Below are 13,592 nucleotides of genomic sequence, written 5' to 3'. Positions count from 1 at the left end.
CAGAGTCGCACATACCTGGCTGAGATCATACAGCCAGCGCCTGATACATGGATTGGGAAGCATGTATCCGCTGTCAGGTTCCCTTTAAAACTATGGATGCAAAAACAATGTATAGGTGGAAAGACCACTCATTACTCCTTTTCGATCCGAATTACTCCTTTTCTTTGTCAATCCTGAGCAGAGCTATTGTTTGATGCTTTGATGTAAAGTCTCTGTCAAAAAAGAAAAAAATACATGAGGATTGTGTTATCAGATGTATATAGAGTGAAGCTTTGGGATACAACTAGTTCACCTTATTCTGTTTTGCAGACGCATCGGGAAGGACCTTAGCAACACATTTACTAAGCTGGAGAAGTTGACGATATGTAAGTACAGGTCATTCATAAATGGATCTCGTGCAAGCTAACATCGGGGGGCTAAAAGGTATCTTTCAGTTTGGTGGCACAACGCCTAGTAATGTAAGGGGTACTAAACTTTCTACAAAACCTTTCCTAGCAGAATAACTCCAGATCCTCGCTAGAGAGGTCCAAAGCAAAGAATAAGGAAAACCATAGTCTGCAATGTTCTAAGGGCGACCATTCGGACGAAGTATAATTTCTTTATCCCATCCCTAATGAAGTTTTTTTTCTTTATAAAGTATACTGATCATTAATCCCTTCCCAACATACATGTAACTTTTTTTTTTTTTTTGTTTATCCTGATCTTGCAGGCGAACTTCAAACTTTGCTCCCACCTTGTTTTAAAATGTAAAATAGCCGCTAGTTTTTAGAGTGAACCTTTCTGATATCGTCGCTCCGAAAATCTTCTTTTTGGTTGCCGAAAACATAAACGTTTTATTTTCTCCACAGTGGCTAAAAGGAAGTCTCTTTTTGATGACAAAGCTGTAGAAATTGAGGAACTAACATATATCATTAAGCAAGTAAGTGTCTGAATATACAGTATCGCTTTAGTTATTCTACATAACGCGTGCTTTTGTTTCTTTGTTTTATGGTTAATACATGGATTATTTCTATGTATCCACAGGACATTAATAGTTTAAATCAACAAATTGCCCAGTTACAGTCCTTTGTGAGAGCCAGGGGCAGCCAGAGCGGACGGCATCTCCAGACCCATTCGAATACTGTGGTGGTCTCCCTTCAGGTGAGGTGGTCATTTACTAGCTGTGACCAAATGCCACACTACTAATGTGCATCTCCCGGTGGATAGTATTGTATTATTTGTTTTTAAAAAACATTACATCTTATATGCATGCGCACAAACACCTAATATTTCCCTCTATGTGTTTAAAGGGAAATCGTCACCAGGTTTTTGCCAACTAATCTGAGAACAACATAATGCAGAGACAGAGACCCTAATTCCAGAGATGTGTCACTTACTGGGCTGCTTGCTGTAGTTTTGATAAACACATTTTATCAGCAGGAGATTATCACTAGAGGACTAGTAAACTTGCTTCCATGTAGTCGTCCATATGCATGAGCTCTGTATAACCCCACCTCCAACACTGATTTGACTTCTTTCTGACATTGGCAGCTTTTTGTGCACACTGTGCAATCAGTGGTGTGGACGGGGTTATACAGAGCTCAGCATTCAGAGCACTGCTAGATCTGCAGCAGATAACTGATTTTCATCAAAACTGTAGCAAGCAGCCCAGTAAGTGATACATTGCTGGAATCTGGGGTTCTATTTCTTATGTTATGCTACTCTCAGTTGGTAGCAAAAACCTGGTACAGATTCCCTTTAAGGAATACCAGCAGAGATGGGGCGCTGATCAGAGGGAAAAACATCCATGTATTTAGGGAAGGCAGATCACATGTACTGTATCAAAGAGTAGATGTGGTGAAGTGCAGACAAAAGTCGGCAGTATAGAGAGAACGGAGCACACCCCCTTGGAGGAGGTGTAATGGCACAATCCTCAGCATCACTATCTGTATAACACAAAGAAAGAGTTCTCCCTCGTGGCTGTACAAGTGAATGCAGTCAAGGAGTGAAGCTGTGCTCATCCAGGAGAGCTAGCAAAGGCGGCAGCGCAGTCAAGGAATGAAGCTGTGCTCATCCAGGAGAGCTAGCAAAGGTGGCAGCGCAGTCAAAGAATGAAGCTGTGCTCATCCAGGAGAGCTAGCAAAAGCGGCAGCGCAGTCAAGGAATGAAGCTGTGCTCGTCCAGGAGAGCTAGCAAAGGGGGCAGCGCAGTCAAGGAATGAAGCTGTGCTCGTCCAGGAGAGCTAGCAAAGGTGGCAGCGCAGTCAAAGAATGAAGCTGTGCTCATCCAGGAGAGCTAGCAAAGGTGGCAGTGCAGTCAATGAATGAAGCTGTGCTCGTTCAGGAGAGCTAGCAAAGGGGGCAGCGCAGTCAAGGAATGAAGCTGTGCTCGTCCAGGAGAGCTAGCAAAGGTGGCAGCGCAGTCAAAGAATGAAGCTGTGCTCATCCAGGAGAGCTAGCAAAAGCGGCAGCGCAGTCAAGGAATGAAGCTGTGCTCGTCCAGGAGAGCTAGCAAAGGCGGCAGCGCAGTCAAGGAATGAAGCTGTGCTCGTCCAGGAGAGCTAGCAAAGGTGGCAGCGCAGTCAAGGAATGAAGCTGTGCTCGTCCAGGAGAGCTAGCAAAGGTGGCAGTGCAGTCAATGAATGAAGCTGTGCTCGTTCAGGAGAGCTAGCAAAGGCGGCAGCTTCCTGAACACACATTTATTACCAGGGACACAATTATGCAAAAAAGTCTGAAAGGAAGTTACACTGCGTATCAAATGGTTGGAGAATGAAGATTGCAGACTGAAACTTGGTGTAAGTAGTAACTTATGTAAAAACCTTTTTCTCCTTCGCCACATTGGGGGACACAGGACCATGGACCATGGGTGTTATGCTGCTGTCACTAGGAGGCTGACACTAAGTTGAGACAAAAAAGGTTAGCTCCTCCCCTACAGTATACACGCTCATGCTGGCTTCCAGAGACCCAGTTCAAGCTTAGTGTCCGTAGGAGGCACACTGGATTTAAACCTTGTTATTCCAGACGAAGGGGGCGACGGATTCTTTCATGTTCCGATCTCCCCCGAACCAACAACAGGCAAGCATGGGAGTTTCACCTCTCCGTATCCTCTCCTGCGACGTGGGAAGCCACTGCCTGAGCTGACCTTTTTGGGCGACGGGACCCTTTCACGGGCACCGATCTCCCCCCGACTATCAGACGAGCACTGGTGTTTTACCTCCAGTATCCTCTTCTGCAGCCAGGCCTTTCATTGCCGGACATCTGCCCTGCCCACCAGGTTTCACCCTCGGCTGTACAGAGGCACTATTCCACTGTGGCGTCCGTGCAGCCCCCACTGCATCACCACTGAAAAAGAGCGGATGATGGAAGGAGGCGGACGGTTCCTCTCCACCCCCCTTTCATGGGGATGGTGGATGGAGGCTCCCCTAACCCTGCACCGTCCCATGTATCCCTGGCATTTATGGGGTAAGTGCAGACGGCGTGCGCCCCTGTCACTGTATGGCCATAGGGGTTGTTTTTTTATATGGCGGTCACCTTTTCTGGGGGGCTCCTTAGCGGCAGAATCCTTACGGAGCGCCACGATTCTCTTCCCCGCTGTCCGCGGGTGCTCGCCGGCCGAGGCCAGAAATTTAGTCCCCGGCTTCGGCCCCTTGCTAGGCCGCACTCTGGTAGGCTCCGCCCACTCCACGCATCACTTTTACGGCCCCGCCCACGCTTCTGGCGCTTCTCGCTCCCTGCGAGACTTCTCTTCAGGGTCTCGGCAGCCATCTTCCTGCAGCATGCAGCGCCGGCCTTTCCACTCACTCCCACGGAGGATCTTCCTTCTCCACTCGATTGCGGGGCACAGGACAGGGTAAGGAGACGGCTCGATCTGCTTCCCTGCAGCGATACCCCTCAGCTTCCTCATAGCAGCTCTGTGCATTACATTGGGGTACAACATGTCCCAGTCAAGGGGTAAAAAGGTCAATAAGGTTCATACCACCTTTTTCTCTGCTTGTACCACCTGCCAGGCTCCTCTTCCCAAGCCTCAGAGCTCCCCGTTCTGCCCATCCTGTGATGCCCAATGTGCCCAGGAGCCCTCCGCCGCTACCGACCCCAGTGCTCCTAGCCCCCCTGAGTGGGCTACGTCCCTGTCCCAGTCCATGGCCTCACTAGCTAGGGTGATTAAATCCCTTCATGACCCCTCTGGGGAGCAGGGCATTCGTTTACCTGGGTTAAGAGACCCCTCTATTAGAGGGGAATCGTCGGCCAGCAGGGGCCGCTCTCACCCACAGGAGGTTCGGACATCCACAAAACGGATCCGCACTACCTCTCACGATCATTCACCGCGCCATTCAGCCTCCAATAGCTCCACTTCTCGCTCACCCTCTCCAGGGGCTAGAAGCGATCACGACTCTGAGTACGAGTCTGAGGCGTCCATGGACCCGGATTCTCCGGAGTTCCGTTCAACTGTTGACTCCCTCATTGAGGCTGTCAATCATGCGCTAAATATTAATGAGGACCTTAATTCAGCTCCGGATCACGCAGTTTCCTTCACTAGAAACAAGCGATCCCATAAGGTGTTCGCCTCCCATCCGGATTTTCTAGAGATAGTTAAGAGGCACAGGGAGCGACCGGATAAACACTTTACGGGCAAACAGGCCCTGGAATCTAAATATCCTTTTTCCTCAGAACTGGTAAAGGATTGGACAGAGCCACCGCTGGTGGATCCTCCGGTGTCGCGTTTGGCTACCAAAACGCTGTTATCAGTGCCTGACGGGGCATCAATTAAAAGTCCCACAGAGCGCCAGTTGGATTCCCTGGCGCGATCAGTGTATGAAGCCTCAGGTTCCTCCTTATCCCCTTCCTTCGCTGCAGCCTGGGTCGCCAAAGCTATGGTTTCCTGGGCAGATACTCTGGCACATTCCTTTCAGGACCACGCTCTTCCGGCTGAAGCGGCGGACCTCGCCAAATAAATTGCTATGGCAGCAGATTATGTGATGTACGCATCTTTAGATGCAGCAGACTGTGCGACAACAGTGGCTTCAAACGCCGTCACCATCAGGAAAGCTATCTGGCTTAGAGAGTGGCGGGCGGATTCCTCCTCAAAAAAGTCCCTGATTTCTCTCCCCTTTCAGGGCGGACGCCTATTTGGAGAAAAATTGGACCAACTTATTTCCGATGCTACAGGGGGAAAAAGCAAGTTCCTCCCTCAACACAGACCAAAAGCTGCTTTTCAGCGCCAACAGTATTTTCGTTTTCGCCCCTTTCGAGGTGGCCCTTTCTGGTCCAATTCCGCTGCATCGTCTAGATCAGAACGATCTACACGCACAGACAGGGACTCTCGGCCTTCTTACAAACCAAATCCGTCATGGAGAGGAAGACCTAGACAACCCAGAACCAGAGGTTCTAGACCTGCCAGATTCTCTTCACAATGACTCGGGGAGTATTTCAGTCGACACCACCAAGGTAGGCGGACGCCTGCTTCTTTTTCGTCATGCCTGGCTTTCCGTCATCCCCGACGAATGGGTCAGAGACCTGGTGTCGTCTGGTTACAAAATAGAATTTTTCGTCTCTCCTCCAGCTCACTTTTTTCCCTCTCGTCTCCCAAGTTCAAGAGCTCAGTCACGCGCTCTCCATTGCGCCATCGATTCCCTCCGCCAAAACGGGGTCATCGTTCAGGAACACGAGAGATTCAAAGGTTTCTATTCAAACCTCTTCGTCGTACCAAAGAAGGACGGGTCCGTGCGCCCCATCTTGGACTTGAAACTCCTAAACAAGCACGTAAAAGTATGACACTTCCGGATGGAGTCTCTTCGGTCGGTCATTTCCTCATTGGAACGAGACGAGTTCCTAGCATCAATAGACATCAGGGATGCTTATCTTCACATCCCAATCTTTCCGCCACACCAAAGATTCCTCCGCTTCGCCATCCGAGAGGACCATTTTCAATTCACGGCCTTACCCTTCGGTCTTGCCACGGCACCCAGGGTATTCACGAAGGTCATGGCGGCGGTCATGGCCATCCTGCACTCCCGAGGAGTGGTCATGTTGCCATACTTAGACGACCTTCTGGTCAAAGGTCCATCTTTTCATGCCTGCGAAGCAAGTGTCCGCATTACGTTGGATTCCCTTTCGCGCCTTGGCTGGTTAATCAACCTGGACAAATCCTCCCCTGTTCCAGCTCGAAGGATCTCTTTCCTAGGCATGACCCTAGACACGTCCAAGGAACTGGTCTTTCTTCCTCGGCCCAAGGCCCAAGCGCTTCAACAGGGGGCCAGGACGCTTTCTCGCCCGCAGTCCATTCGGTTTGCCATGAAGATCCTGGGGATGATGGTGGCCTCAATGGAGGCGATTCCCTTCGCCCAATTGCATCTCCGTCCTTTACAACAGGCTCTTCTGGACAACTGGGACAGGAGTCCCTTTACCCTCGACCGCCCATGCCCTCTATCCCCACGGACCAGGCAGGCGCTCACGTGGTGGACTTTGGAGTCAACTCTCCACCAGGGGAGGTCTTTTCTTCCGATCCATTGGCTGGTGGTGACCACCGACGTCAGTCTCCTCGGCTGGGGTGCGGTGTTTCTCCACCACACTGCCCAGGGGCGTTGGTCGATGCGGGAGTCGAAACTTCCCATAAACATTCTGGAGATCCGTGCTATCTGGTTTGCCCTGAGACGTTTTCACCCTCTGCTAGCGGGTCACCCAGTCCGAATACAGTCGGACAACGTCTCAGCTGTGGCGTACATAAACCATCAAGGGGGCACTCGCAGCAGGGCAGCGACGCAGGAGGTCACACACATCCTCCGTTGGGCCGAGGACAATCACTCCACGATTTCCGCGGTACACATTCCGAGTGTCGAGAACTGGGCGTCGGACTTTCTCAGCCGCCAGGGTCTCGCCTCGGGAGAGTGGGAGCTCCATCCAGAGGTTTTTCATCAAATCTGCCTTCGCTGGGGGACTCCGGACGTGGATCTGATGGCATCCAGGCTCAACGCCAAAGTCCCCAACTTCATAGCGCGTTCTCGGGATCCCCGGGCCGTTGGGGTGGATGCTCTGATATTCCCATGGCACCGGTTCCGATTCCCGTACGTGTTCCCTCCACTTCCTCTGTTACCGAAGGTGATCCGAAAAATCAAGATAGAGGGGATTCCGGTGATCCTTATCGCCCCGGATTGGCCGCGTCGCGCATGGTATGCGGAACTGGTGCATCTCGTATCCGACGTTCCTTGGCGGTTACCAGACCGCCCAGATCTACTACGTCAAGGACCGATTTACCATCAGAGCTCAGGGGCCATACGTTTAACGGCGTGGCTGTTGAAACCTGGATCCTAACTCAAGCAGGTTTCTCCCAGAAGGTCATTTCCACCATGATCAGAGCTCGCAAGACGTCTTCCGCTCGCATCTACCACCGCACCTGGAAAGCCTTCTTCTCTTGGTGCAGACTCCGCGGTCGTCCCCCTCTCGTTTTCTCCATTCCCTTCATTCTGGGTTTTCTCCAGTCCGGCTTGGACTCCGGCCTAGCCCTCAGTTCCCTCAAGGACCAGATTTCAGCGCTATCGGTATTGTTCCAGCGTAAGATCGCTACTAACTCGCAAGTCAGGACCTTCATTCAAGGGGTCTCCCACGTGGTTCCCCCTTACAGAATGCCACTAGAGACCTGGGATCTCAACTTGGTCCTGAGCGTCCTTCAGGAACCTCCGTTTGAACCTCTGCAAGACGTCCCACTATCTATTCTCTCTTGGAAGGTGGCCTTCCTTGTGGCAATAACGTCCATCAGGCGCGTCTCGGAGTTGGCCGCTCTTTCCTGCCGGGCACCCTTCCTTTCCGTCCACCAGGACAAAGTAGTCTTACGCCCATCTCCCGCTTTTCTCCCTAAGGTGGTGTCATCTTTTCACCTCAATGAAGATATTATTCTTCCCTCCTTCTGTCCACAGCCAAAACATAGGGTCGAGAAGGCCCTTCACACTTTGGATGTGGTACGGGCTCTCAGGAGGTACGTCTCTAGGACTGCCTCTTTCCATAAATCGGATTCCCTCTTTATCCTCCATGAGGGTCACAGGAAGGGTTCAGCCGCATCTAAGGCTACGATAGCCAGATGGATCCGATCGGCTACCCAAGAAGCTTATCGGGTCAGGGGCAGGCCCATCCAGGCGGGGGTTAGGGCTCACTCTACTCGGTCAGTTGGTGCTTCCTGGGCCATTCGGCACCAGGCGTCAGCGGAGCAGGTTTGCAAGGCCGCAACATGGTCTAGCCTGCATACCTTCACAAAGCACTACAACGTCCACACTCATTCCTCCGCGGATGCGGCCCTTGGCAGACTTATTCTGCAGGCTGGCGTTGTGCATTTATAAGTCGGATGGTACACAGAGTTATTTGGTTGTATTGTTACCCACCCAGGGACTGCTTTGGGACGTCCCATGGTCCTGTGTCCCCCAATGTGGCGAAGGAGAAATAGGGATTTTTGTGTACGCACCGTAAAATCCTTTTCTCCGAGCCACTCATTGGGGGACACAGCACCCACCCTGTTAGCCTTACGGCTCGTTACCTTTTTGGTTCTTGACTTTTTCTGACATGTTATACTCTAATGTTATGTACTATATTGTTATTAATCTCCTACTGCTTTTGCACTGAACTGGGTCTCTGGAAGCCAGCATGAGGGTGTATACTGCAGGGGAGGAGCTAACCTTTTTTGTCTCAACTTAGTGTCAGCCTCCTAGTGACAGCAGCATAACACCCATGGTCCTGTGTCCCCCAATGAGTGGCTCGGAGAAAAGGATTTTACGGTGAGTACAGAAAAATCCCTATTTCCTTGTGAAATGTGTCTATAGACATTTTTTATAAGTTCATATTTACCACCATAAATTACATTTTCTTTTTCTTGTTTATTTTTTATTTATTTTTTTTTTCTTTCTAGTCAAAACTGGCATTAATGTCCAATGATTTCAAGTCTGTATTGGAAGTAAGAACAGAGGTGAGTTAGATTTTTGGGGATGGACTTTTTTTTTTCCTTATTCTTTGTGATAGAGAGAGAATTTTTTTTTTTTCTTAAGTTTTAAAAACTTTTTTTTGTTTTTGCTTTTTCGTACATCAGAATCTAAAACAGCAACGAAGTCGCAGAGAACAGTTCTCTCAGAGTCAGGTCTCAACTCTTCCTCTTCACCACAATAGCATGGGTAAGTTTGGCAGAATATCTTTTATAGCCTGAAGCTCCTGCTTATGTGATCACCTGTCTTTTTTTTTTTTTTTTTACTTTTCTCTGGTGGCATGAGACATATATGCGAGTAATGATATAAATTTCACCTTGGGGGTCTGTGTAATGAAATGTTTTTTTCTCCATGTGGTCTCATCTTGATTTTTAGGGCCATCGGTACTATTACAAGATGATTCACGCAGACATGGTGATGTGACAATAGAGATGGATTCTAAAGTTAGTCAACAATTGCAGCTCATAGATGAGCAGGTAAGGGTGATATCACATAGCTAACTCTATGAATAATAATACTTTTACAGCTAGGTGGATTTTGGAAAAAAAAAAATTGCAAAAATGCTTGATGATATGGTTGGTGCAAATTGATTCTCAAGACCTGGTCCAGCTGCAGAGCCGCTAAGATGTTGATAGTGGACAGGTGCCTCTTACCTGACTTGCAGCTCTTCCTTTTGATTAGCTGGCCTTGCACTATGTCATATTCATCATGGCTGGTTAATCAAAAGAGGAGTCAGAGATGTCGTCGGTTCTCTGGGCATTCATCCAGACTGCTGAAGCGGGTCTTTTGAATCTATTCCAACTATCTATAGGAAACAAACAAACTGCTACCCAGTACGTCACACTTATGGCTTTCTTCGTGCAATTCTGCTTCAGTGTGTAATATGTAAATTAAAAAACGTAACTATAAAGGTGCATTCAGATGTCCGTGAATGGACTGCAATGCACAGAATGGTCGTGGATCTCCTGACTTGAGCAGGACGGCTTCATAGAAGTATCTGAAGCTGTCATGCTCTGGTCAGCAGACCCGCGGTCCGATTTTACAAGGACGTCTGAATTTACCCCAAGTTTAAAGGGACTCTGTCACCCCCAAAATCGACGATGAGCTAAGCCCACCAGCATCAAGGGCTTATCTACAGCATTCTGGAATGCTATAGATAAGCCCCCAATGTATCCTGAAAGATAAGATAAAGAGGTTAGATTATACTCACCCAGGGGCAGTCCCGCTGCGTTGGGCACCGCGGCCCGGTCCGGGGCCTCCCATCTTCTTACGATGACGTCCTCTTGTCTTCATGCTGTGGCTCCGGCGCAGGCGTACTTTGCCCTGTTGAGGGCAGAGCAAAGTACTGCAGTGTGCAGGCGCCGGGAAAGGTCAGAGAGTCCCAGCGCCTGCGCACTGCAGTACTTTGCAGGCCCCAGACTGCGACGCCTATCGGACCCGGACCGCCCCTGGGTGAGTATAATCTAACTCTTTCTCATCTTCCAGAATGCTGTAGATAAGCCCCTGATGCTGGTGTGCTTAGCTCATCGTCGATTTTGGGGGTGACAGGTTCCCTTTAAGCCAAACAACCCACCCAGCACCTCTTAAAACAATCAGAACAAAATATGCAGGGAGCACAAATGCCACTTCATAGATCATCATTAATTCTGAAAAGATCCTAAACCTCTGCAGTCCGGATACCAGTGACCTTTGAGTTGTAGCGTGAACAACTGGCATAATTAGGTGCAATTGTCAAAGGGTGTGCAACTCTTTTCATCCCTTTACTTAAAAACACTTTCTGTCAATTTGACATTTAGAAAGCACATGTCCCCATCTCCAGTCATAGAGGAGGAATACCATGAAGAAAAGCTCTTGTAGTACACCCTTTGCACGTGTGCAGGGATGGCAGTAGCCATCCCTCACTTTTCCTGCTATTGCTTCCATCCCAAACTTACAGAGACAGGAGTGGAAAATAAAAGCTTCTGCACTCTTGAGCATTGATCCGGGTATCATTTATAAAGATTCTGCGCTTTTCTATAGAGTTTCATTAAATTCTAAATTTAAAGTGGCGACTCATTACATTCGCGCATGGCAGTGAGTGAAAGCGGTTAACTTAAAAAAAATAAAATAAATAATAATAATAATTAAGAACAAACAATTTTTTTTATTTTTTTTTCAGGACTCATATATTCAGAGCCGAGCAGACACGATGCAGAACATAGAATCCACCATAGTTGAACTGGGCTCCATCTTCCAACAGTTGGCTCACATGGTAAAGGAGCAGGAGGAAACTATACAAAGGTAATCCTCATGAGAACCCAATATATAACTATATCTTGATCTCAGTAACGCCGTCCTGATTCCGTATCTATTTTTATTTTTCCCTATGTCCCCAGAATTGATGGAAACGTGGAAGAAACACACTTAAACGTGGAAGCGGCACATTCGGAAATCCTGAAATATTTCCAATCGGTCACATCGAACCGCTGGCTCATGATTAAGATCTTTCTTATACTTATTGTTTTCTTCATCATCTTTGTTGTTTTCTTGGCCTGAGACTATTCCCTCCCCCGAGACCCAACCCCAAAAAATAAAAAGTAAAACTATCAGTGCACTTCATGCTACCTCCAGACCGCCCAGTCTTGCAAAAAAAGAAAAAGGAAGGATAATCGGAAATTGTCACTGCTTGTGCGTGTAAGAGGACTGGGTAGGTGTGCGAGGGATGGCGGAGGTGTGTTGTGACTTCTTGGGCTCGGGCATCCTAGGGTCTTATTACCGCCATAGGGTGCACATGTCCAGAAGAGATCTTGCACATATTTGATAGTGTCATAAAGAAGGATGAACGGTTGATGGCTGTGTGTGCATGTATAGATTAATTACAAGCATTATATACATATAAATATGCACACAGAGTCATAGGTATATTGTAGCATAGAGTGAGTGTATGCGTGCAAGAGAGCGCCTGTACGATGTGCAGATGTGGGCGACATGTACATCTACATGCTGGGACATTTGCCAATATTTGTAAAATTGTGTTTGAGTGAAAGTGACGAAAGACTTGAGTGGCTGATTAATCTGAAGTGTCTTACTGGACCCGCGCCCCCATATAAAAAAAAAAAAAAAAATCCATCTGAGGCATGGACCAGGATCGGCCACATCTCTACACAGATTTCATCGTTATTTTAATCTCCATATTGACTTGTTTGTTTTTAAATTATTCATTGTTCTTTAATATAAAAAAAAAAAAAAAAAGATAAAAACCAACATACTACACCGGGCATAGATCAGATTTACCCTCTTGCAGGGGATGATCCAACAGACATGGATTGAATGACCTGGAGAAGAGGTTATTTTTTTAACATTCCATAAAATACGGATGACTTTAACCCCTCTCCAATGTTGAATTTGGGGTCAATGCTATGACCGTCGCAAGATGTACAGATTGTATATAACTTGGAATGCACAAAAAATACTAAACATTTCAGCTCAGAAACTTGTGTTTGATCTTCATTTTATATATTTAATTTTTTTTATTTAATTGGGTGTATATACAGGAGAGGACAGGTCATCAATGTTCAACATCTGGAGGGCCAGGGACTAGGGTTGAGCGAAACGGATCGGTCATTTTCAAAAGTCGCCGACTTTTGGCAAAGTCGGGTTTCATGAAACCCGATCCGATCCCAGCGTGGGATCGGCCATGCGGTACACGATGTTCGCGCCAAAGTCGCGTTTCATATGACGCTTAAAGCGCCATTTCTCAGCCAATGAAGGTGCACGCAGAGTGTGGGCAGCGTGATGACATAGGTCCTGGTCCCCACCATCTTAGAGAAGGGCATGGCAGTGATTGGCTTGCTTTCTGCGGCATCACAGGGGCTATAAAGGGGCGTTCCCGCCGACCGCCATCTTACTGCTGCTGATCTGAGCATAGGGAGAAGTTGCTGCCGCTTCGTCAGAAGCAGGGATAGCGTTAGGCAGGGTAAATTAACCCCAAAACCGCTTGGGCTGGAGTGATTTCCACTGTCCAACACCACCTTTTCTTTGCAGGGACAGTGGAGGCTAGATTTCTGTGCAACGGCTCTGTAGGTTATAAGGCTGCGTTGCTGTGTGTACGCCGCTGTACAAACCAACTGCTTTTTTCAAAGCACAAATCCTGTTGCTCCTTCCTTTCTGCACAGCTATCTTGTTTGTTTGTCCACACTTTTTGACTTTTGTGTGCAGCAGTCCTTTTTATTGCTGCCTGCCATACTTTTCTGAGATTACTGTAGGGAGATAGTAATTGTAGTACAGTCCCTTTTTTTTTTTTTTTCTCTTTTTTTTTTTGTTATATCTCTTCAAGCCACTTTCTGCCACAGAAAATATACTCTAATACAGTGGCCCAGATTTATTCACTAGTCTCCCTGAAAAAAAAAAAAAAAGGGGCAGATTAAGATTGTCAAATCTGCATCAGTGCCAGTCCTGTGTGTGGCATCTGTCTTTCTTTTTCTGCCACAGAAAACCTACTGTATAACAGTGGGCCTGATTAAATCACTTGTCTCCCATATCCCCCAAAAAAATTAAAGGGAGAATAATCTTGCCAAATCTGTGCATCTGTGCCAGTGCTGTCTGTGGTATCTGTCAGTCATTTTGTGCCACAGGAACTATACTGTGATGTAGTGGGCCTGATTAAATCCCTTGT

At 47.9% G+C, this 13,592-nt stretch overlaps 1 protein-coding gene across 2 annotated transcripts in view; it reads left to right on the top strand.

Annotated features, from left to right (window-relative positions):
* Positions 1 to 12,177, top strand: part of STX5 (syntaxin 5) — a 28,156-nt gene extending 15,979 nt beyond the window's left edge. For both annotated transcript variants that reach the window (XM_077287542.1, XM_077287543.1), the window contains exons 4-11: positions 310 to 365; positions 849 to 919; positions 1,024 to 1,140; positions 8,869 to 8,925; positions 9,046 to 9,127; positions 9,314 to 9,414; positions 11,097 to 11,218; positions 11,314 to 12,177. In XM_077287542.1, coding sequence (XP_077143657.1) covers positions 310 to 365; positions 849 to 919; positions 1,024 to 1,140; positions 8,869 to 8,925; positions 9,046 to 9,127; positions 9,314 to 9,414; positions 11,097 to 11,218; positions 11,314 to 11,473 — 766 coding nt within the window. In that variant the 3' untranslated portion in view covers positions 11,474 to 12,177. The remainder of the gene's footprint in view (positions 1 to 309; positions 366 to 848; positions 920 to 1,023; positions 1,141 to 8,868; positions 8,926 to 9,045; positions 9,128 to 9,313; positions 9,415 to 11,096; positions 11,219 to 11,313) is intronic.
* The last annotated feature ends 1,415 nt before the right edge of the window (positions 12,178 to 13,592 follow it).

The sequence above is a fragment of the Ranitomeya variabilis genome, chromosome 2 (genome assembly GCF_051348905.1).
Source record: "Ranitomeya variabilis isolate aRanVar5 chromosome 2, aRanVar5.hap1, whole genome shotgun sequence".
NCBI lineage: Eukaryota > Metazoa > Chordata > Amphibia > Anura > Dendrobatidae > Ranitomeya > Ranitomeya variabilis.
Note: the sequence above shows the minus strand (reverse complement) of the source record. Positions and strands in the feature narration are given on the sequence as shown.